Source organism: Falco peregrinus, chromosome 8 (assembly GCF_023634155.1).
Source record: "Falco peregrinus isolate bFalPer1 chromosome 8, bFalPer1.pri, whole genome shotgun sequence".
In the NCBI taxonomy this organism is placed as follows: Eukaryota; Metazoa; Chordata; class Aves; order Falconiformes; family Falconidae; genus Falco; species Falco peregrinus.
Window position 1 is genome coordinate 30,040,359 of NC_073728.1, and position 25,417 is coordinate 30,065,775.

At 39.8% G+C, this 25,417-nt stretch overlaps 1 protein-coding gene across 2 annotated transcripts in view; it reads left to right on the top strand.

Annotated features, from left to right (window-relative positions):
- RALB (RAS like proto-oncogene B) overlaps nucleotides 1-24,890 on the top strand; it is a 49,557-nt gene extending 24,667 nt beyond the window's left edge. For both annotated transcript variants that reach the window (XM_005244244.4, XM_055812255.1), the window contains exons 2-5: nucleotides 16,444-16,600; nucleotides 17,737-17,945; nucleotides 20,703-20,880; nucleotides 22,999-24,890. In XM_005244244.4, the coding sequence (XP_005244301.3) occupies nucleotides 16,487-16,600; nucleotides 17,737-17,945; nucleotides 20,703-20,880; nucleotides 22,999-23,118 (621 nt within the window). In that variant the 5' untranslated portion in view covers nucleotides 16,444-16,486 and the 3' untranslated portion in view covers nucleotides 23,119-24,890. The remainder of the gene's footprint in view (nucleotides 1-16,443; nucleotides 16,601-17,736; nucleotides 17,946-20,702; nucleotides 20,881-22,998) is intronic.
- Nucleotides 24,891-25,417: the final 527 nt, after the last annotated feature.

Consider the following 25,417-nt stretch of genomic DNA (forward strand, 5'->3'; position numbering starts at 1 on the left):
TTTTTTGCAGAGAAATTAATAGCAACAGTTTACTTGGCAATAGCACCTTTATACTTACTCACTTACAGGAGACTTGTTAAAATAGTTTTATCTACTACTTTAATCACTTCTAGCCCCTGTACACTGAACTTAGACTTTTGCTTATGATTGGATAGTATCAGTTTACCTTGGTAAGTTTTTGCGTTTACTTTCAGTGTTAACTATTTAATGAGTAGGAAAGCTTTTAAACTACTCCTGTAAATAAGTTTCCTATATTAGATTTATAGCAGTAAATTGTTTGTTGTAGACTTTCTGGAGTAGGCCAACTTGATTGTTTTACATGCCTAGAGAAATGTGAAGCTGACCTGTTTTCACTGGAGTTATGTATGTGCTGCCAAGGAATGTCTAGTTTAAAGATTTAGCTGGAATGTGTTACAAAAACTCTTAACTGAACGCTTGATTTGATCAGACAATACCCTTTCTTGGTCACCCTTTAAGACTTTCAAAATTTGTCTCTCATTGTCAGTGCAGTGGTACTGGATATCTGGATAGAGGAGTAGTTGAGCAGTTGAGACATTTAGATCAAATCAAGGTAGTAATGATGAGACACTGCCTAGACAAATTGGATGTGTCTGCTGAAATCCTGGATGATATATAGATTCTGTGATCTAATGACTCTTTTCAAGGCTTTAAGTTTTTTCAGCTGCAACTTAATTGATTAAGCATCAACTGTTACTGACCCAATGCTGGATAAAATGGCTTGCTTCTCTAGGAAGTGTTGGTGTCCAGGCTATGTGAGCAACAGAACTGTCCTGTGAACAGAGCAGAAATGGCCAAGTGCTGTAGCAGAACAACCCCTAACATCATGGTTTGGGAATCTGGTTCATAGTTTGTTTTTGTCCAGTTGCATTGTAAACTGTTCGGTTTCTGTGCTGATACTTCCACTTCAAGTTTAACTTGATGATTTCATATTAACTGGATTTAAGCTCCACATGATTAAGTGAATTGCTTTCTATGACACAATGAAGTCATCTGAATTAATAGCCTCTTAGAGGTACTGAAGGAGCTTGTTTCTCATGACAGCTGTGCAGGCAGTAAGCACTCAAGGGAATGCAAGTGCATAGTGGTATCAAGACAAAGGGTGTCTAAGGTCAGTAGGTGTCTTGTGCCTGGAACAAACAACTAGGGATGGCAGTAGTGGTCCCTGGGGGTTTGAGTGAAAGGCAGTGGCTGGGGAGGTCACAGATGTAGATAAATGTGGGTGCTTGCTGCTTTTCATACCATGTGTGCCTGACTTCTGCATGATTGAATTATGAAAGGTGTGGATCCTAACTATCAGCCAGGTTAGAGAGCAACTATATTCTCAAACTCTGACTTGGAAGTACTATCCTGCTGAAAAGAACTGAAGCTTTTTAATGTTTTCTTTCTTCATCCACATTCCACCCCCATGTTTCTGGTAACTATTCTCCACCACCATTGAGCAGTGATAATGTTCCATTGCCTGGAGTGGCAAAGTCGGCAAACAATCTTGTCTGTTCCATTCTCCTAATGGTAACAATCAATTTTGTGGCTTTTGTGCTGTGATACCTGCCTCTTGATAAGAGGCTCAGGGAGTGGATAATTACAAAGTACTTGATAATAGCTGCCAAGGAGCAATCATTTTGTTGGTAGCTCCTTTTAGCCCATTAAACAGGACTAACTTTCATCCATGCCTGCCCCAGAAATATCAAGTTGTCTTGTCATTTAAGCAAGATAAGTCTATACAACTCGTGCTTTGTCTCTTCATGTTCTTCCAAATACTGCTTTAATAATAATATTAGAGGATCTGTTTTGTCTTTTGTGCTTGAGATGTGCAAATGTGTTTTTCAAGACCTGTCAAAATGAAAGTCATGAAGTCATGTAATGAGAATGTTATTTAGGCTGCTGTGTAAGTAGCTACTTGAGTCTTTTATGGTGACAAAGTACTTGGAACAGTCACTTTCAACTGTTTATGACACACTGAGCATATAACATTCCTAATGTTTGCTGAAGTGGTTCAGAAAGGAGCAAATACTGGTTAATTACAGGAATATGAGACTTAATGGAAATGCAGTCCTGACTGGGAATTTTTGCAAGATCACAAGTCAAAAGACTGAAAAATCAGTCCTGGGATTATAAGCATTTGTTAAAGCCTTAATCCTGTCAACTGTTACTTTGTGAATTAGTGTTGCTGTCAGTTGATGTAATTAGCATGAAATTTCAGTCTGCTAAAAGTGCAATGGAACTGGAGTTTTTAATATGTTGTCCTTAAACTTGAAACGTGGCAGAACTAATCTGAAGCCAAAGCATAGAACTGGAAAGCTGAGAATGTGCTGAGTTAAGCAGGTGCTGTGATTTCTCTGGTTTCCAACTCTTTTGGTATGTATCTTTACCTGTAGTGGGAAAGATCATTCTTTGTGAAAGTACTGGAGACCTAGATTCAGCCCCAACTTCGGGCATGGCTTTGTTTGTGTAGATGGACATGTCAAATCTAAATTGGCAATATTCTTTAATACTGATGACAAGGTTTTAGTTTTTGTAAACTTGTGATTTAAGCCACTAGCTTAACAAAAAAATTCCCATTTTACAGATAGAACTATAATGGAGTACTGCATTATAGGGTTATACTCAAAACATGACAAAGTGCTTCGAAAGCTCAGTTGTAGGAGTGACCTGGACTCTGTTGCAGAACACTGACTAGAGGGGTTTTTTAAGGGGTTGGTTTACAAGGTGGTGCTACCCTGTTAAGCAGGACACTTGGGTACCACTCTAAAGCATACATTTAATGAGTGAAGTGTTCTTAGATAAAGCTGCATGGCAGTTACTTCAGCTTTTCAGAAGAGAGGTGTTTTTGTGAACTGGGGGAGCTGTTCCCTGATTAGAATAAACTAATTCTGAAGTATGTAGTGGTCTAATTCAGCTTTTCGGCTAAACTGCCACTGTGGTAAGAAACTCCTCCCCATGATGGTACTCTTCTGCTATTTAGTGTTCTTGGCTTACTGTGTGATCCCATTTTGGGTAGGTAAGGTATTCTCATTAGTGTAGTTACCAAGAAATCTCACTAACTGACTTGTATATCAGCCTTCTGCTCTTATCTACCATATCATAAAATAGACTAGCCAAGCAGTTTAAGGAAGTGGTCTCTCAAAGGACAGGAATGTGTGTTTGAAAATGGTGCTATTTCTCATTGTATTTTCATTTTCAAAACACATTTTAGGAAGCAATTCAATTTTTTTAAACAATTCTGCAGGCTCATTGAGAATTTACTTGAAGGCAAACTAAAATCGAAGGAGGCGCTGAGTTGAATCTGTTCTGGAGCTGTAATGGAAGGAAACTAATTCAAAATTATTAGACATCAGTAGGCTGACCAGTGGTGCTACTGTACATCTTTATATTAATTTAGATTGTAAAATGGTGATCAAGCAGTGATCTTGTCCAACTCTTTAAGTAGTCACAATGGTATTCTAATAGTAGCCATCATCTGATAAGCATGCTTCCTAGTATACTCTTGTAAATAAATATTAGTTAAGATTTCTAATTAAGTGTTAGTTTTGAAGGACTACCTGCAAGTTGTCAACCAGGCTGATCACTTTCAGATTCCCACAAATACAATTTGCAGCAACTGTATTGCTGGGGCACAGACTTGAATCATAGCGTCTCTGAGGCTGGAAGACACTTGTGGAGACTGTAGCTCAGCCCACCTGCTGACTGTGCTAATCCTGACCCATAAACTGGCTTGTCTACCATTCCTAGGTAGAGCTTCATACATTTCTGCTTTTTCTCATGGGAAGAGTAACCCTCTTGCCTTGCCTTCCTGGCATGCCTGCCCTAAAGAGCCTGCAGCCATCCACTGTAGCACTTTTAACCATGACAGCTATCCCAGATCATCTCTGTGATCCCAATGAGGTTATGACCCCTGCAGCTACATGCAGACTCCAAATGTCTCCTGTTTGCTTCCCTTGTGGCATGGATTAGTGTACAGAAGCACCCTGTTGTGCTCACTTCCTAGGGAAGGACACGAGAGCTGTGAGATGAGCCAGCTGTGTATCAGAATAGTAGTTTTTTCTTATTCTGACACCTGTGGAGAGGGGAATGTCTCAAAGAGCACACAAGGATAAATGTATAGTTTGTATTCTGCAGTGCTTCTGTATTTTCATGTGACCTGGCACTTGCTAGGTCATAAAGGGAAGTATCCTGACCTAAATGTGTCCTAACTTCTGTGTGTTGGAAGTCAAGTGATTCTGAGTTAAGTCTGCCACCCAAAACCAGAGTTATCAACAAGAATGTTATTGTGCTGCTCTGCCTTCTGCAGTACTCTGGAGGCTCTGTGGTCAGAGAGCACGTGTTTGGCTGTAATTGCTTTTATAGTGGTAGGCAGAGCATTTTCCATGAGGGAGACCAAGGATAACACTTCTCCCACAAGGGAAACTCTCCACAGCTTTTCATTATCTTTACACGTTAGAATAGGGGTACCAAAACTGCATGTGATCCCTGTACTGGTGGTAATCCAGTTTGTGCTTAAAGATGGAAATACTGTTTTTGGCTTTGATATATAATATATGAATACAGTAGAGAAAAATAGATGCCTTTTTGTTATTGAAAACATCTGTTCTTAGTCCAGTAGAGAAGTAGCCTCTTATATGTGCAGAATATCTTAGTATGGTATGTATTTTTCATGACTGGGGAAACTGGGATGAAGAAATGTGGTTAAGGTGACTTAACACAGAAGCTGAATTATGGATAACCAGTAATTACCTGAAGTACTAAATGTCACTGTTGTTGCTTTGTGTGATGCAAATGCATTGATTGAAAGGTAGGGAAAAAAGCTTAGTGCTTGGCACTTCTGTGGTGTGTCTGATTGAAGGCGCTTAGTGACTCATTGTATAAATCTGTGAACCCTTCAGTTAAATGCTTAGAACAGTGGAAGTATTTTCAGAGGCTACAGGGAGATGATTGCCCAGTACCCTTGGGGAGTGGGACTCATGGTTAAGAGTAAACTCGGAGTAGAAGTTTATTACTTGCTTCTGCTCATCATAACAGTAGTTTGTTTCCCCAAATGGAGATGTGAACATGAGACTAACTTTGCTTTAGGAGCAAGGATTGTAATTGTGTGGGTGGATACAGTTGCTTTTGCTGGTACTAAGCCAAGCTAAATAGTGTTTGGACTCTTAATTTGTCCAGGCATCCAGTTCACCAGGGAAACTGAAGACATCATGATCAAGCAAGATCCATGTTCTGGGACAGCAGTGATAGCAGCTCATGACCTGTCTGTCTGCAGTGTCTTGTGCCATATTTGCAAGACCATTGAATTACCTCTGACATCTCAAGGACTGGGTAGGGATGAGGGGTGGGAACTTGACTGGGTTGCACTTCATGAGAACTGAAGAATTAATTTCTGCAATCTGTAGCATGTATATTTGTTGGAATTTTCTATATCAGTGTTGGTGGCAACTTTCTTGTGGATTATATAGCTGCAGGTTATCCACTGAAGTAACTGAAACCATGTTGTAACCTTGTACTGATGTAGGATATGAATCTTAGCTTTTGAACTAGTGTGCTACTTAAGACATTGTGTAAGCTCTTTGTCTTGTCTGTTCTACTTGTTATACTCCCAGGATCTGATTAAAGATTGGTAGTAGATGAATGATCTGGAGCATGTATGTCACTGTCTCTTAGCAGTGGTTTGGTGGATTTGGTGTATGCTGTGTGTTGGGTATGAGCATGCTTCTGCATGGATGAGCTTTCAAAGGAAACATAGCTGAAATATGCTTTGCAACTCAGTGGGAGTGAGGATGTTGTGCAACTCCACCTGAGTGTCACTTTTCTGGTATGAGCCTAATTGAGTAGTGTGAGAAATGGTATAATAATTCACCTTAAGTAATTAGGCAACCAGACAGTTATCACCACAGTGACAAACTCTTAGCATAATACTGATTAATGGTGTTAACTTGGTCTTTGTGCTTATAGAAGACTTCTGTCAGGTTTCCTAGCAAGTTCTTTCTAGGATAAGAACAATATGGTAGATCATTCTCTTCTGTAGTCTCTACAGTGTGTCTTCTGGGCGTTAATACTAGACCTGGAGGCTCATGAAAGTACTTGGGGAGGTCTGGCTGCAGAAGGATGTAGAAGAGGTGTGTTTTGCTGTAATGACACTAGTGGCTATAATTCCCACTTCATGTAACACCATCTTGTTGAAATAAGAGTATGTTCTGCTTGGTGCTATGTACAGCCTACCAGTTGCTCTGCACTGAGTAATATGGAAAATGGGATGGTGACTTCTTTTTACTGATAAAACTCTATATTAAACTACAATGCTTCTGTAAGCTATCTGTGAAACAGTGAGGCAATTTTTATAACTGTATTGATCTGTAACTACCTTTATCTGAATACTAACTGTTGTGCTAGAGTTTAGGGGAACTGTGATGGACTGGGGCCTTCCTGAGGTACCTCACCTCTTGGGAGAAACTTCTCTTTAGGATGGTGCTGCATATGCCCCCACTGCAGGAGTATGTAATGCTTGTGAGCCTGATGCACCTGTCTCCTCTGGCAAAGAGCAGTGATGCTGCTAGTTAGGGGAGCAGCATGTTTTATGCTTTAGTTCATTGCTGTTGACATGGGACAGATACCTGTGTGACAGGGTGGTACAACAACATGGCAGAGCTGGTGGGTTGCACCCAATGAAGCAAATAGATGCAAGCCTATTATTAGAATCTGAAAGGACAGGTGTAGCATCAAAACTGCAGCTCTACTATGCTGTTAATATGGTAGATGTAGATACCTTTTAAAAGTAGTATTAAAAGTACTACTTTATAAAGTATCTGTAGAAAACAGTATGAAAAGCCTTTGAAGACTGGAACAGGTAAGAAACCAATTAAACATGGCCTCGGTTGCTGCACCGCTTCTGTGGACTTAAATGGACACTTTCACTTTAGTTCAGAGTGCAAAAATGGAGTAACCCAGCTTTACAAGGCAGAGTATTCTAAACAGTGCTTCAAATTGTCTTACAAAGGTTCTCAAGTGTGGTAGCATCTTAATCATCAAAGATGCCTGTTGTGCAAGTTCCTTACTGCTCTAAAAGGATGACTGTTCTCACTGGCAATGTTGTGGGGACCAATCTTCTTGGGTGCTTATCAGGAGGGATAATTCTAGATCTCTCTGCCTTATTGCTGTTGTCTTTGTTTTGTGTTTCTGTCACTGGAGGTGATGCTGCATGCAGGACAAATCCAGGCTTCCAGATAGTGATGATCCATCTGAAGGCATAGAGGCACAGTATCATTTTGGATCTCTCTGTGCCTTGGTAGAGTTTTAAGTTGCATTTTCTGACACTGTACCAGCATGAATACAAACTGAGCAATGTTACAGTTGACTTAACACAGATTTTTATGGTAGTCTTCCTGGAAAGCTGATGCATGGTGGAGTATTGGCAGTTTTCCCACCATTACATGGTCTCTTTGTTGGGGTTTTTTTTCTGATCCCCATTAGGATCTATAAGGAATTCTGTAGGGGAAACTGCCAGTTTATCTCCTTCCCCCACAAGGAAGTCTGGGTAGAGATGCCCTGCCTCATGACTGTAGAAGTACAGCACTTGTAGACTATTTTCATGTGTCATATCCTAGAGGAGTTGACTTTGTGAATAGTATGGTTCAGTAGATAAAGTGGAACAGCAGTGGAGACAACCATTAGCTTCTGTCTTGCAGGTATTTCCAGTGCTCTTTATGCATTGAGTATAGAACATTGTATAAACGCACTTGGCTTAGCATCATCTGACCTCTTAGAACCACTTGCATAGGTGACTAGCGGATTGCAGTTGTACAGATGCATTACTACACAACCAAATAGCTGCATTTCCACTTATGGGGCCCAGTAAGCTTTTTAATCTCTATTTTAAGATAAGGTATATGTTTTCTTCAAGCAGGAATCAACTTGGTATCATAGCATAGTCTTAGCTTGGTAGCAAATTAGAAAGGCTTTTGTGTAATTCTGTCCTCTTATCATAATAGTCTCTTTAATGCTGCCTTCCATGATTCTTCCCTTTCTTGGTTGAATAGTCTCTGTATCTATAAAGACTAAGGGGAAAAACAGGCACTGCTTTATTGGCCTAGGAAATGGAGATGCCTACCTAAATGCTCTGTATCTGTGACAAATAGAATAATTGTAATGAAATGGATGTTTTATACAGATCTGTGTAAAGGTGCCCCAAGACCAAAATGAAGCAGCAGAAATAAGGCTTGCATTCTAGTGTCTGTATGCAGTCTCTAAGATGACTTGGAAGGCTTCGTGGCCTGCATATGACTGCAGTATTGCAGGACAGTACTGTGTTGGGGTGCCTACATGCAATAATAATCTTTGTACAGTTCTTACCTGTCTAAGTGTTAACTTTATATCATGACCTTTGCAATCTTATTTAGTCAAAGATAGATACAAATAATTTTTTTGGGTGCTGCAGTACCTTAAAAGTACTGTTTAAGGCTAGTCCTTTTTTCTCTCACTTAGCTACTGATCAGAAACAAGTTACTGGGCTATCTTTCTTCCACTAAGGGAATTTTAAAAAACCAAAACCCTAACAGATATTTAAGTCCCTTAGGAACAGGGATATGTATACATTCCCCTGTATTTCAATTTGGCATAAGATCTGGCTTTAGTTTAAAGGGTTGCTTTAAACTGCTACCCTTCTGATGCTCAAACTGAGTTTTCCTGTGACTAAATCTTTGAAGGCTGCATTCAAATATGCAGCCTTGCTGTAAACTTAGTTAGGATTTGGTTCCAGGTTTTCTTTGGATGTCAAGATTATTACCTTGAAATTACTGCTCACAAGTAAGACTGTTTATTTGTAATAAACAATCTAGAGTGGTCCTTTACTGAATAATGTGAGAGGGCATGTATTTAGGAATTTTAACTAGTAAGTAAACGCCTGCTGCTGTCAGATTTGTTTTCTGAGTTATAATGATGTGTCTTTCTGAAAACTCATAAGCAAGTTGGGCTATGCTTGGCAAGGATGGGGGGGAGATGTGCTGAATACAGGTATTTCATAGTTAAAATAGGTCACTATTCTGTGATAGCTACATCTGAAGATAGCCATAAAAAGTGGGGTTGTCCAAGTCTAGCTATAGACTGTTGCAAAGAACAGTGTGCCAGACTCTGTAAGTTGCTAGAGTAATAAAGGTCAGTTAAAGTAGCAATGCTCCTGAGAGTCTGTGTCTTCATGATCTATTCTACACAACTGCACATGTCGGGAAAATACTTGAAGTCTTTGTATAGTAAGTCTATTCTTCTAAAGATCTCTTGGTCTTATTGAACAGTTTTAGTCTAAGTGGAGAGCTGAAGACATCTGTGCATGCAAATGTGTGGAACAGTGAAAAGTAAAGTGGTATGAGGATTACTAGCAGGGATTCTTAATCTTAACTGTCTGACATCCAGTGGCTGGATATCTGATGCTGTTGATAGTGTTAGAATACACTAGTGTAATTTCTGAGTCCCAGTGTGGAATGCTTGCTTCCCTGTGCACACATGCAGGGAGGACTCCTGATCAGAATGAATTATAAATACATGCTTTTATTCTGCATGTGTATGCTCCAGACGAGCAAGTCTTAGGGACTTGCCTGCAGTGCAAGTTCATCATACAGGCTGCAGTATTTCTTCTGGAAACTAACACTTCAGATGTTAATGAAATACAATTCCTGAATTAAAACTTCCTTGGTCTGTGCTTATCCTTTCCCCAGTCTGGTAGAAGATGGGGAATAGTCATGGTCTGGCTCTAGGTTCTGGCTTAACCTTGAACTGCTGCAACACTGCAGACCTGCTTGTCTTGGGTTTGCTTCTTGTGTCTGTTCTAGTAGTGTATGTATGGCTGCTGCTAGAGAGTAGTTGTGATGGCCAGTGTCTTTAAATGTACATAGAATTCTGTTTTTTGGATGGGATTAGTAACTAATTCTAACTGATGGAAACTAGTGTAATGATACACTGAAAGTTACAAGCAAATAATGTATTCTGCAGTTTTTCCTGTAACACTGAAAGGTATGGTTGTTGATGCCTTCCGACAACTCTATAAGGAATATACCCTTCACATGTAGAGAGTAAGGGAGTTCCTTGCCCTAAATTCTTCCTCTTCCTCCTGATGTTGTAAGTATTAAGTTTAGCAAATCCATTTCTAGCATTCTGTTTAGTGCCCTTATCCTTGCAACTGCAGGTCTACTAACAGGTTTTGCATGGAGAGAGAAAATGCCTGATTAGCAAAAGCAAATCTCAGGTTTGGGGTTTCATACCAGTGCTGAGCCCAGACACTACAGCAGGTTGTCGGCTGTACCAGCACACTTGTCAAGGGAGCATAGTGTGAGCAGGATCAGGGAACTTCCCTGTTTCTGCAGCAATGTAAGCAGCATTTTGGCTGCTATAGTTCCACCTTCTTTGGCATCAGTTGTGCAAATTGGCTTTCTTCCCTCACATCAGCACTGGCACTGAGGCATGTGGCCTTGCAGATGTGACTGGCAGACCCAGTCAGCCAGGCTGAATAGCTCTCCTGCAGGAGGAGATGGGCTTGAACAGCCAGGGCCAAGGGAGTGAGGGCAGTGATAGTAGCAGCACTGGGTGATACAAATGGGGGCTGTGAAATTGCTGCCCCCATCTCTTCTGCAAGACATCTCAAGCTGGATGAGTTCCTTGACCTTATTAAGCATGGCCCAGAAAAATCTTTAACCACAGCTGAGAAGGTAGAAACACCCAGCAGTACATGGGGAAGGATATCCCTAGCAGGAATTTCTGCCAAACATATAATCATCTCTTTAACTTGAAAACCAATAACTGGAGACATGCTGAGAGGTAAGATAATAGCACAGCAAAAGAAGATAGAGTAGCATTTTTATTTTTAGCCTGCATATTCTAAAACTTTCAGTAGCATTAAATATGCTACTTAATCTCAAATGAATGGTTTTTTTATATAGTTGAATTACCAGTTCAAGCACTTACAGTCCATTGAAAGCTAATGGAATTTCAGTACTTAAATATTTTCTGGATAACCTCAGAACAGCTGAGGAGCTCTTACAGTTCATAGCTCAGTGAGATTGTTAATTAGTTTTGTGACCCAGGGAATTTCTGTGACTGCATTCTTGTTGGCATATGACAGAACCAAACACCTCAAAGTCTCTAATTCATATTCTGATAAATGAGGATTGTTAAAATACTGTTGCAAAACCTTGCTCTTTCTGTGCTTGCTTTTGATGACATCATATTTAAGTCTTTAATAGGTTGAATACTCAGATTTTCCTTTTAAAGTAGGTATCTTAAGAGTCTGACAAAGCTGCTCTGTCAAGCTATTGGGCTAAGGGTTTCTAGAATCCCATTTTAAAATGCAAAGAGTGGCTGCTTTCAGTGGCAGAACAGCAGTGAAAAGAAATGTCCAAAGATATCAGCTGCACAGCAAGAGAACAAGGGCTGATCTCAGCAATTTTGAGCTTAGAGCTTTATTTCAGTTTTTAATCGCAAAGTGAATTGGAAGAACTAGAAGCAATTTCAGTTAAAGACTTTGGAGGGGTCTAGAATTTTTTTATTATAGTAACAGAATAGTTACTGGAAAACAGGTAAACTTAGTGAAGTTTCTTATGTGTGTTTTTTCTTCTATGTATTTGCATCGGCTGTAGCAGAATAGGTTCTTTTTTGTGAAGTGGCAAGAGCTTTTTCCTTTCTGTAAGTGACTGTACAACTGTGAGGCCTTAAGGCAGGTGAAGTAAAAAGGGATGTGAAAATGCAATCTGGTTTGCACTAAATGTAGTTATTCAGTAATGGGTCTCTGAACCTTGGCATTAGGTAAACTAGTCCCGTTTGTTAACAATATTTGAAGAGTTTAACTCTTATGGCTAAGAGAAGGTGGAGAAATAGCACCCTAGTGGTTATGTTTGGAGGTCATGGAGCTGTTTATAAACAAGTGCCTTGAAGTGCTCAGTTTCAAGGGACCAGCCAAGAATGACACAACATTGTGCAGGTTTCTCTTCAGCAGAAAGCCTTAGTTAACCTGGAAAAGTTATAATCTGAACAGGTAAGAAAAGGGAAGGCTGAAACTGTTGGTAAGTTTAGGGTTAAATTTCTTATATTGAGGGTAGCATAGTTTTATTAGTTCTGAAGATATTTACTTGACCACAGAAGTCTAAATCTTTTTGGTCTTTAGCAGCTACTGTGTATGGCCTGATTTACAGGTCTTGCTGTGCTTTATGTGGCTGGCCTGTCTGCTGGTGTAACCTTCGTCTGAAGAGCATCTTTCACTAGCCCAACAAAATTCACATTGTGCATATGGCTTTGTGTAACCTATTATAAAACAAATCTGGAGTTACTAAAAGATAGGATTAAGCCATTGACCTGAAGCAGATGATGCACATAATTACTTCTAATATCTTAAAGATGAAAGACGGCCTGAAAAAGCTGTGACTTGGGCTCTGTCTAGCACTCTGTTTTAAAGCAGAATGAACTGTAACCAGGAGAACACCACCACCACCCACCTCTGATCTTTCAAAAAACACTATCTGTTTTTTATGGCTTATAACACCACGCAAAATTGAACATGATGTCATTAAACCTGAGGGTAAAGTGCCAGATTGAAATTAAATGGGTGGACACACTGCTGTAGACTGGATTGCTTCTCATCCTCTCAGAGGAGGCTTGCTGTTTGGATACAGTTTACTTTCCAGTAAGTTAAAAGCAATATGGGAGAGGAGGGAATACTTATCACATAATTAGGTGTCTTGTCTGGACACTTAATTCGGAGCAGGCTTTTCAGCAGATGTTAAGACTCTTGGCCTTAAATTTACATTCCCTTAAACTGAAGGCAACATAATAATGTTTTGAAAGCAACTGCAGTCATCACAGGTTCTTCTAGACATTGCTACTTTTTTGAGAGGTGGTTGAATTTGCCAAGACTTCTTTTCTGTAAGAAACAGATGAGCTAATGTTGGTGTCTTGATTGCCTCAAGGATGCTTAATCTACAGAATGAGATGAAAATTCACCCTTCTCTAATCGGGTGATGGAGAGGTTCTACTTGTGTTAATTGATTATTTTTTTTTTAACCTCAAGGAACTGTTACATGTGAGCTTTGAACCATGGTGTGTAAATGGCAGCACAAGGAACAGATGGAAATGCAAGTAATCAAACAGTTGGCTTCAGTGTATTCCTATTAAAATCTTACTGTGCCCCTTTTGGAACCAGTGTTCTATTGTGCTGTTAGCCTGGTCTGTAAGCACTGATACTGCCTGTGTCAGTTCTGTGCTATGCTGCTTCAGCCTTGCCTTGTTCTGTGCTGCCTGGCTCTTCTGGGGCTGGAGGGGGCTGTGCTCCCTCTGTTGCCATCAAAGAGACTCCTTGTATGAAGCTTCTGGGATTTCCTGAGGGTACACAACATGGGAGCTGTGTTGTGAGCAGACCTCTGCATTCAGGGGGTTCATAAAGTGTTGATAATCTAAAAGATTCAAGTGGCACTTGTAACAGCTCTGCAGGGAAGGTCAAGTACTGTGGCCATTAAGAGCCAGGCTAGCTTTAGATGCAATAAACCCATAAACCTGTATGCTGTTGGGTGGGTTTTTTTAATACTATACTTGGGTTACAAGCCAGGTAATACTGTAAGGCTGACCTTGCAGTTTCTGCTGGTGTGGTGGGGTGGAGAAGGAAGGATTTAAATATTCTTTCCACCTATCTCTACAATGACCTTGTAGTGAACAGTCAAGTTGGTCCATATTTTACCTAAAAGGCAGCTATTCCTTTATTATGACCTGGTAAAGTTGTGGTATCCATATTGACAGGAGGCAGAAGGTTGCTCTCTCTTTGTCTTGGCTGTTAGTAAAAAAATGTTCTCATTGCAGTTGCATAGCACAGTGGACTTAGGGCAACATCACAGGCAGCAGCACTAAGTTTGTGTTGCCAGAAAAATACTTAATTTCAAAGCTTTCTGTTAGATAACATAGCATTTAAAACAATCTTAGGATGTTTGGGTTTAACATTAAACTATTTCTTTAACAGTAATTACATTGAAAAGTTGCTAAGGGTCACTTGGCTTCTCCAGAAAGCAGCTTATCTACTACTGTCAAAGCCAGGCTACTCTTGAACTAGGACAAAATAAACTTCTCTAACTTAAGAGCAAGCCGTGTTAGTTTGGAGACTTCAGCGTTCCAATAATACCTCAGTGTGTAGTCAATCTGTAGCTCTCCTGACTTGGGTGTCTATGTCCAAGCAAGCTGAATTCTAGTTTATAATCTGTAGAACATGTGGACCACAAGCAAAATGCCTTTTGGCAACAATTTCTGGAGTTCAGATGCTACCTGTTTTGTGATTTCGTAGGTTTTTTTTCCATGCTCCTGTGGCAGGGACTTCAGTTCTTTTTCCCCTCTGGCTTGCCTTTCTGGTGACTAAGAACAACAACAAAAAAAATAATTGCAAAAAACCTTGTAATAGTCTTCTGGTTTGGAATCTCTGGGGTAATGGCTGAATTCACTGTCCCAAACATAAATGTGTTTTGCTTCTCAGAGATTCTCCCTGTACAGCACAGAGTTGTCACATCCCTATATTTAAGGGATTTTATATTAAATTTCTATACTAAGGAGTGTCCTGAAAGAGGGAGCTTATGTATAACATAATATAGAAGATTACCAGAAGAAAAATACTTGTTTTCATTGACTGGTGTTTATTCCAGAATAACACTTAAAAGATTAACTTGTGTTCCTGTACTAAATGTATGTAGCAAACGGTTGTGAGTAAAATGCTCTGCATGCAAAAATACTACTGCTCAGATGGCTGAAAATGCTGTCCTGAGGGTACTCCTTGGTTGTTGGCATGTTTGTACTTGTATGCAGTAGTCATAAGAACTTAGTTTGATTTGTTGCTTTTCAGAACATCAAGTCATGACAAGGGGGGGTGGGGGTGGAATCTTCACCATCAGTGTATCCCAGGGCAGGTTACGCAGCATGGTTATAGAATTGTCAGCCTCAAAATGCAGGGCATATAAACTGGATTGCTTGGAGCAAACTGCTGTAAGGGGGAGGTTTGGACTAGACAGCATCCAAAGGTCCTTTCCAGGTAAATACTCTTATGGTGTGTTTGTAGGTTGACAATCCCTTAAATTCCCAGTTAATTTTTAGGGGAGCTAGTTATCCTGAAGCTTTTTTCCAATATAGTACTCCAGCTTCTACTGTAGGCTGTGTATTTCCATCCAGTAGAACTTGATAGTGTACTGTGGTAGTTCCATTGTCTTTCTGGAGCAATTGTGCCCAGCCTAATTTGAGACTCCTGGTAGGCCTGTTGCTTCTGTGCTTCTGGAATAATGGGTGCTGCTATAAACCAAGGCTGGTATAGCCACTTCTCATAGCAGTGTTTGCTGAATGGTCTGCTGTTCTCTTTTTAGCACTCTGCCAGGATATGAACAGCTGAGGCCCTTAGTTGTCATGCCATGAGGACACAAGTGTTGCTATCCTAGCATCTCCCTTATAGTTGTCATGTGTCTGGATTACATGTCTTTGTTTTTTTTCCCTGTGTGTGAATCCTGACTGGTGTTGTGTCTTTTTGTATTGGTTACTCTGCTTTTCTCTCCAATGCGCTGTTCTTAGAGATGCTACTTGTGTTGGTCACAACTACTGTGTCCAGCTACTCTTAAAAAAAAAAGTTGTTTTTAAGAAGTCTCTAGCATTAATTGTTTTGCATAACACAAAACCAAAGGCTTGTTAACTATACTTGTTTATTGAAGCTTATTATTTTATGGCTTTGAAACATCACAAGAAGAATGAGAACAGAGAATTTATTGCAGTAAAGCACAACGTTTTTTTTTTTCTTCCAAAAGCAAACTAGATTTGCAGCATCAGAAGGCAGGAAGAATATAAAATAAATGTTAACGCCATGTCATAAGACTTTCTGCTGGAAGCTTTTGCAACTTGTTCCTGCCAGAATTTACTGCGCTTTTTCTTAGTTTATGTAGAAAAGAGATCAAAAGTAATCTTTCTACCTGTAAGCAGATCTAAGGTATAGCTCTGCTTCCATGTTGACACTAAGCTGCATCAACATTAAAGAAATGCTTTAGAAAGGTGTAAAGCCTTATAACAAGAACAATAAAAACCATTTCATTTCATGTTATTGAAATAAATTAGTTTTTTATTCTTTGGGAACTGCTCTAAGTGGTAGTTGTGTAAGGTGGGCTTACAGATAAGAACAACTTGTTCATCTAGTAGCTGTTTTAAGAAATCTTTTGTTTCTTTAAACTTTTATGAATGGTACTGTTGTCACAAATGGAAGGGATTTGTTCTTATACCTTGTTCCTACTCATACTTTAGACATCAGGGATGCGATCTGCTTGCCAGTGCATTGAAATGGCCCATTCCTCAGGCTTGCTGGGCAGAGTTTTAATCTGGTCTTTCAGCACTAGGGAGATGCTTTACCTGTGTGTCACCAATGTCATGGATGGTGATTGTTTCTTCTGTCTGCAGATCTAATTGGTTGCCTGGCACTTCATCTGTGGCAACTGGGACGATGGCTGCCAGTAAGAGCAAGAACCAGAGTTCCTTAGCCCTCCATAAAGTGATAATGGTTGGCAGTGGAGGTGTGGGCAAATCTGCACTCACTCTTCAATTTATGTATGATGAGGTAAGTAGCTTATTGGTTTGGTTTCTCTAAAGCACCGATGGATACAGTTTACCAAACTTCTGTAGTAGGACAGGGGAACTAAATGTAACGAGCAAAAGACCTGATGACCTGACTGGCAGGAGAATATAAGAATCAGGGAGGGGTGCCCTCTGATAACTTCTTTAGCGAAGGGTGACAAAACTGATGCTTGTTAGTTAGTCTTCAGAAGGTATGCATCATGTGCATGTGCTTGTCTGAGTGTACAAAAGCTATCACCAGTTGGCACTGAACTTTAATTTTGTTCCTCTTTTTTAGGTCAGTTAAAGTTGAAGTCAGAAGTAAGCATTACAGCTCATTCTGAGCTAGATGATGAAGTGGGCATGTTCAGAGCATGAATTATTCTGTGCTGGTATACAGAAAGCTAGACCAGATGATCTAGACTAGTATGTGAAGGAATACATGAATCTGTAATTTCGAAGTTAATGTTTATATACAGGCTGTCCACACATACTACAGTAATTGAGTATCTGAACAGGTGGCATACTTGTTAGTGAAGGCCAGCCAGCTTAATCAGGCTCATGGCACAGCCTTTTGTGGTACTTCGAGGCTGAGAGAAAGGAGGTGGAAAGGTTAGTTCTGTACTGACAGCCCGTCTGACACTGGTACCTTACAAGTTGAACTGGCAGTGGCTTTTTGGATCTGATCAATATTGAATGGACTACAGTATGTCCCTGTGTAATTATAGAGCAGGTTTTCATGTTCAGCAGCTGGATGCTGTCATCTACACCTGTTGAAGTTTCAGTTACCTGTGTGCTCCAATACTTTTACTTGAAGTGGGAGATCTGGATAATGCCACCAGGTTGCTGGTAGCTTATACTGCATCCTTGTCCCTTAAGTTATGCTGGAACTGCTGAATGGTGTTTTATGTAGCAAGACAGTTTCTCTTGACTAGGCAGACTGGCTCTTTGATGTATTAAGTGCTTAAATAATTTGCTTTTTATAGTAAAACTAAAAAAAGAGGTGGTGGAACTTAGTAGCTGACTGTATTATGAGAAGGTTTGGGGGAGTTTAAATGTCTACATCCAGCCTTTTCCACTTCAGTGACTAATAATGAGACCATTTGACAGTAATTCTAAACACTAATCCCTTACCTTCAGTTTGTAGAAGACTATGAACCTACCAAGGCTGACAGCTACAGAAAGAAAGTAGTTCTGGATGGTGAAGAAGTTCAAATAGACATTCTGGACACAGCAGGACAGGAAGATTATGCAGCCATCAGAGATAACTATTTTCGCAGTGGGGAAGGATTTCTTCTAGTCTTCTCAATAACAGAGCATGAATCCTTCACAGCAACAGCAGAGTTTCGGTAAGTAGCTCTTCTCCCAGGCAGAGGGAAGTATCTGCTTCCTTTGTTGCTCTGACAACTCCTCTTAGAGCACTTGTAGCTTTTATCCTTTGTTTGTTACCATTTGGTGGCATAAGAGCGTCAACCTAACTATTTGCTCTTAGTAACTGGTAACTTAAACCATGGTATCCAGCCTATGGCTGTGGCTGTCTTCATGCCTGCAACTTAGGAGTACATTACTCCAGCAGCAACTTCAGGCAGCTAACAGATTCTTGGACTCTTAGAACCTTCATATTCAAGCCAATTTTCAGTCTTTGTGGATGTGAAGTTTAATTATCTTGGAGCAGTACTTCTGGAATTAAGTCTACCTTTTGGCCAAGTTTCAGACACTCTATTGCTTTCTGCTAGAAGCAGGTGCTCTAAGGAAAGGAAGGATTAGTCTATGCTCTCAGGTGTGGATTGGTGCCAAACAAATGTTGGCAGTCAAACAGTACTATTGTAGGCAGATGTATTCCTAGAAAGATACACAGTAGTACTAAATGCTTCCATTTTTGTTCTTGGGATTAATAGTTCTAATGTAAAAATCAGCACCAGACTGAGCATGGAAACTCCTTGTGTAGTACAAAAGAAAAACAAGATGTTTAAACCATTACCTGTATTCTGGTCTCAGAATTCATGTAGCCAAGTTCTTCAGGGCAAGTGTTCTAACTTTTACTTCGTGAAAGCTGTTGTCTCAGTGTAGGAGGTAACCCAGAGACTCCCTAGGACAGCTGTACAACTTGAAGTAAAATTTGCTAAAACATGAAGTGTTAGCAGTTCCTTATGTTTGTCAGAATAAAATTTATCAGTCTGGATTATGTTAGTTTTGCTTCAGTGGTACAAGGTTAAGATACTAATTGGTGATACAAGAGCTGGTGCTAAGGTAGACACATTTTTCTAGGGTTTTCTTAAAGCTATGGCAAAACCCCCTTGCACTCCAAGACTTTGGTCCAGGTTCTTGATACCTTACACTGTTTCAACAGTAGTAGGAGACTGCATAATCTTTTAAGAGGTATAAAAATGTTGTTACTCTGTCACATAATTCTTCTGCGACTTCGTTAGATTTCAGAAGGCTGGCAGTTGTGGAGCTGTTCTGCTCAGTTTGGTCTAATGGGGACACTGGAAGGAGCTACACGGTTGAACTGTTGTAGGACTGAAAAACTGAGTGCTTGAACTGTTCCTGGTATAAGATGGAGGAAAAAATCGGATAGTGTTCAAAAAAAGGAAGAAAATAAGACACTTGGAAGGACCCAGCCAAACCTAGGGTTTTGGCTTGTGTGCTTAAGTGAAATATAAGGTTAAATCCAAGGCTTAAGACTTTGGATGAAAAGGAGCAGGAGTGTTTTGGCTTGGCAGTTTGTGGTTTTTGTCAGACTTCTGTAACTAGGTTAACTGTGTGTTGGTTCAAGATTCCAGCACAACAAAACAATGAAAAAGAAATGCTAGTCCTAAAGATGAGCAAGAAGGACATAAAAGCTTTGATATGGAGAATCTCCTACTTCTCAGTGGTTCAGAAGTAAAGAAATAGTGAAACTAGTTAAATGGAGTACTTAAGCTGATGTGCAAGAACCAGCCCCTTGGAAAACTCCTCCCCAGGAAGAAGGGGGCAGTGGGTAGTATGAGTCACCAGCATCACGGACTAAAGTGCAGACTTGTAATATGGATCCTCCAACTTCCAGAAATCTTAAAACTACGGAAAAAGTAGAATACTGAGTGAACTATGGGTTTGTCTTTAAACCCTAGATCTCCTGCTGATGGTATGCATTCAGTGTTTGCTTTTGGTGCCTCTGTAATCTGAATGTGTGAAGGTACATCTGAATGCAACAGCAGACTGTCTGCTTCAGTGTTAACGTTGCTTTATGTTCTCATGTATTCTACGTACATTCAGTTATTTTGTGGATGGAAAGTGCAGGCATCTGAAATGGTGTGGTAACTTAGTGGGACAGGGGGTTATAGCACCATGCTCATGCCTAGTTTGGTTCTTGCTTATAACAAACTGAAGCAATCTAAAAATAGCTGTACACTGTTACAGTTCTTTCAGTGTCTTAGATGGACAGTAGCATGTGTCAGTATGTTTTCAACCATGGTTTTACTCACAGACTTTGAGACTGACATGCAGCATCACTCTGTCTCCTGGATGCTGATAGGTTCTTTTAGAATGACAAAGTATAGCTAGGTTAATGCTGATGGCTCAAGTATTTTCTTGGAGTCTTTGAAGGAGGAAGGTGGCTAGCATTTTAGTTCAGCACTATTTAGTAACATTCTCCTCTGTTTAGGTAGCCATTAAGAATGATCTCTGCCAGCTGTTTATGCTATTCCCAACCTACTACCTTGGCAAAGCCTTGATATTGAGATGCAACGTAGACTAGAAGTTGAAGATGGTGATTGAATGCCAAGGTGAAACTTGGTGAACATGGCACTTGTGCTCTTATCTTCATTCAGATGTGAACAACTGTTATAAGCTGCTCTGCTACCATACAGCTCTTTACTAGAGCCTGGTTAGTAAACTTACTAAACTGTGAAACTGCCTTCCTGGAAGTGTGAGGCTCTTATTAGTGTGAAACTCATAGCGTTAGTGTTACACACCATAAAATTATTCCAAGTTTATGTTCAACTGTTGGGAAATATACTCTTGCAAACACTAGTAATTTGCAGACCACTTGATCCACTCCTGGTAAGGGTGGGGTTTTTGTTGCTATTGCTAACAGATATTTTTATTTTGAATATCTAATGCATTAGGGAACAGATCCTGCGTGTGAAGGCTGAAGAAGATAAAATCCCTTTACTTGTAGTGGGAAACAAATCTGACTTGGAAGAACGCAGACAAGTGCCTGTAGAAGAAGCTAGAAGTAAGGCAGAAGAGTGGGGTGTGCAGTACGTAGAAACCTCTGCCAAAACTAGAGCAAATGTAGATAAGGTAAGACAAATGTCAACTGCTCAATTAAATTGTTACTACTTGTTTAGTAGCTGAGCGACTAATTTTTTTCTCCTGCAGGACAAACAAATCCACAGTTGGGCTTCTGAAAGCCTAGATAATAAAAAATGAATGAATTCACTGGAATGTGTACACTTAAGGAAGTAGCTAGATTAGAGGAGCCGGAGACCTGGTACAAGTTAATGCTGTTGCCTTGTAACTGGAAGGCTGTTGGTTCAGGTACAAACAACAGTACACTGGCTAAAAGGGTTTAAGGATTCCATGAAGTATGTTATTTTGTTCAGTCTGTGTCCTATTAGAACAGCAATAAATAGCAAGTGACAGACTTAAAACTGTTCCCCCTACCCTACAGAGTTACATATGTTGTGGCTAATGTTAAAGATTTCATTATTGTCTTGACAGAAAACTATTTTGAATTATGGGAACTTGTCTTGCTCTATCCCTGTCCTTTTTTGATTTGTTTGTGCTGGTCTAGGGCAGTAATTTGCACCATGTTTCTGCTGCTGGCTTTTTGCATAAGCAGTGGTGGCGAGTTAGTACAGAAGAGAGATGAATTATGACTATGGAGTGTTTGCCTAGTAGTAGGGAAAAACGAGTTTCAAGCCTCCCCTTCATTCTGTGCGTGCTGGGAGGTTTCTTGAAGAAGAGGGTGCCTTTTTACTTATTCATCTACAGAAGATGACCTGAAACTATAGTTGGGCCCTCTAAGGATCCAAGAGTGTGGTTTGGTAACCTGCATGTGTTAAAAAGTTGCAAATTATAAGTAGCTTTATCTTTGGACAAAGAACACTTGCAGCTAGCTGTTCTTATAGACAGCTTCCTGTTTTGTCTGTATTAGTTTGCAAATGGAAATGCTGTTGGGGCATAAGTGACCTAGTAGGACTCTTATTTCTTTCATTATTGGTTAACAATGCATATGAAACTTCTGAGTTGAGACCTTTTGATTATAAAGGACATGGAATAATTTGAATTTCATAAAGATCTGTTTTGACTTGTAGAATGTTACTAGAAAGCCGCTGTTAGATCCAGAAGCGGGATGATGTAGTAAAGCATAAATACCTAGGTTTGCTTTTGCCTACAAGCAGTCTCATGTGGCTAGCAAATGCCTAGCCTGTTTTGTACTTAAATTAGCTTTCTGATCAGTTTGAATTAACAGCAATGTAGCTGTCTGGAGTGTACTAGCGTGGTGTTCCAGACTTGTTCTTGTAGGTCTTCTCTAGCTAGCTTGTGTGACACGACACACTGGTTATCCTTTATGTAAGCACTGTTTTGTGTATATTAAGACAAGTTATCAGCCATTGTGCACTGGCACTGTAGCATAATTAAAAAAGAGCTTAGAAGGGGTTTCAATGAAACTACTCTGTTTCTGATCATAGTATGACTTTGTTTCCAAGTATCAAAACCTTGTGTAGTTCCCCATGTAAAAAAAAAATAATCACCAAAACAACAAACCAAAAAGCCTAACTCTATGGAGTGACACTGTGCTCTTGTTCTGCAATCCTAAAAATAACTTTTCCCAATAAGTCTCTACAGTAAAACTATTATGTTTTAAGTGGTATGTACCTAGGCATCAGGTGTACAGGGGTGAAATCGGCTAGAATTTTGGAGAAAAGTCAGGAAGTCATTACTCTGTTTCTTATAACAGTCTGAGAACTTTGTGCCTGACAGTGTCACTTGAATGCTGCAACTTTTTAGTTGTAAACCAGGCAGAATATTACTGAGCAGAGTGTATTTGTAATTACATGTAAAGGACTGGAGTAAACGCTTTGCGTAGCTAACAAGTGATTTGCCTGGAAATATGTTAGGCACAGGCAGATGTTCTCATGAACTGTAAATGCTACTTTTGTGCAAGTCACATTCAATAAAAAGCTCTTAAAGCAGGGCTGTTGGATGATTTGATAGCCAGGTAAGATTGTGCTATTTGCCACTGCTTGGCATGCTACATAATTCTGTTGAGTTTGTCACTAGAATCTGTCTAGACTCACTTCTGCTGTATTAGGTGCAGTCTGGTGCTACATCTTTATTTGTTGCTGAATACAGTAGTTTATCTCCTTTCCGGTGGCAGATCTCGTTTAATTTTTTTCTATTTTTCCCTCCTAGGTATTCTTTGATTTAATGAGAGAAATCAGAGCAAAGAAAATGTCAGAAAACAAAGACAAGAACGGCAAGAAAAGTGGCAAGAACAAGAAAAGCTTTAAAGAAAGATGTTGCTTACTGTGATGCTTGGGAACTGTTTCTACAGGTGGCATGGATAAGATACCACCAAGGATATAGGGCTGGATTCATGAAAGGAAGTCTGTATTGACTCCCTTAATCTTTTGCTTCGCATATCACACCTTCAAAATGTGAAAACAGAACTTTGAAACTATTTCTGGTATCCAACAAAACTTATGCCTACTTAAACTGAAATGCGCTCTGTCTTCCCAGTGTCTTTCAAAACTAGAAACAGTTTCAGAACTACAATCCTTCTGCTTGGTTGTACAAAGTACTTTCATATTAACTTCCTAGTTTACTCTAATGTTCCTCCAAATATGTTACTCTTGAACCTCTACTGGCCTTAACAAGCACAGCTGTTCAGGTTCAAACACTTGTTTTTCTACTGTTGCTGCCCTTCTTGATGTTGCAAACTGCAGAAAAGCTAGATGACATCTGGTAAAGGGTTTGAGTCTTTCCATGTTCTGCTAGTTGTCACTGATATTTCTTACGCTGAAATCTGCTGGCTTCTCACACTCCATGTAAGAAGTAACAACTAACACTGGAGTGTCAACTTAAGCTTCCTTCCATGTTCTGTTTAGTCAATACAGCATTCATGAATCAAGCCTGTGGACTCAATTCAGACTCATTTAGGCAATGCAAAAATTGATATTTAAATCCTGGCTGGATGCATTCCCCACTGGCCTGTCCTCTCATCCTTAAATTAATGGTATGGGGTGAGAAAATGACTGTAAGCCTTTATTCAAAAGGAATAATATTGTCACAGTGTCCTTGAAATACTGTCCTGGGTTTCTTCCATGTATTGTGGCTAGACTTGGCTACACTATATTTGTCATCCTTCCCCTCCCTGGTACTGGAATAGTGAAAATCAGTGATTTGATTGGTTTTGTTTGTTGGAACACTTGTGATCATGTTGAAAAGTGGGAACATCTGCATCTGTCTCTTGTCTTGCTGCAGATGAAAAATCTTGAGTAAGGATGGGTCACATCACACAAACATGACTTGGAATAAGTGAGGCATACATGCTACCTCTCTTTATGATTAGCTGGCTAGTGAGTTGTGTGGTGTCAAAAAGCAAAGTTAAGCAGTTGCCACATTTGTTACTCACTGCTAGTTTTATACGTATGTTTCTGATGCACAGCAACCTAGCACATGGGGATGCATGTTAAGTTTTGCGGTCAGTTATGCAATGGTGGTCATGTTTATCAATAAAACCCTGCCTAGAAATGGAGAAGTCAGTCCTTAGAAGGTGGTCTTGTCAGCTGAATGAACTGAGCTTTCTAATGCAGTTTAAATGCAGCTGCCAAAAACCCACTTCTGTCACTGTGGAAAGTAACTGTCTCTTCTGATGGTGGAGTCTCTCAATGAATTATGGTTATCTTCTCTTTCTGAAGGAGTAGAGAGACTTGAGTGACTATTTTGCTTGGTAAGTGGATGCTTGAGACAGTTACTTGCTGGAAAAAAATATGCTATGTGATTGTTCAAAAAAGCACACTGCAGTACTAAATTAACATAGTGTTTCTTGAGGTGAAGGAGTAGCAAATACTGTTCAGTACTTAGTATTGTAATTTGAGGTTGAAAAACATTTTAACATGTACTAGATTGCTCTTGTGCATTCCACCTCTGAACTCTGAAAAAATGTGTTGGACATCAGAACCTCTGGCCTGAGGTTTCACAGGGACTTATCACAAATTCATTGTCTTCCATAACTATTCAATTTGTCAGGCAACTCATTGGATTGGGGAAACTGTACTAAATAAAAGGTGCTGTAATCTTCATTCTTGTCAAGTTAAATTCCTTCTTTGTTAATGTTGTCTTGATTGCACAAAAAGTGGTTAACTAATTCAGAAGCACTTCTCTGTGAACAGTGTAATTAATCGGTATTACAAAGCCAAGGACAACAAGTTTTGAAGGAAAGGCTGGGATTCTGCAGGCTCACAGAACTTGTCACTTGAGCTCTGGTACCAATGTCTAAAGCCTAGGCACCTAATGGGGCACTTGGAGCTGTAACACTTCAGTGAAGTTTCCTTTTGAACTTCCATGGATTAAGTCCATTTCTGAGTGCATATTGTGCATACAGCAAATGAATGTCTCCTGGAGGAAGGCAACTCACTTAGGTTTGGTTTTCATTGAGACCTAAAGGTTAAGTCCTTAATTAACCTAAAGGATAAACAACAGTTGAGTTCACATTACAAGCTTATCTAGGTCAAGCCCCTCTGAGGCAGATTGTAAAATGTGTCTAACAAAACCAAATAAGCTTTCCTTGCTATATGAATAATGAACTCTGTGAAGCTCACAGTGGGCA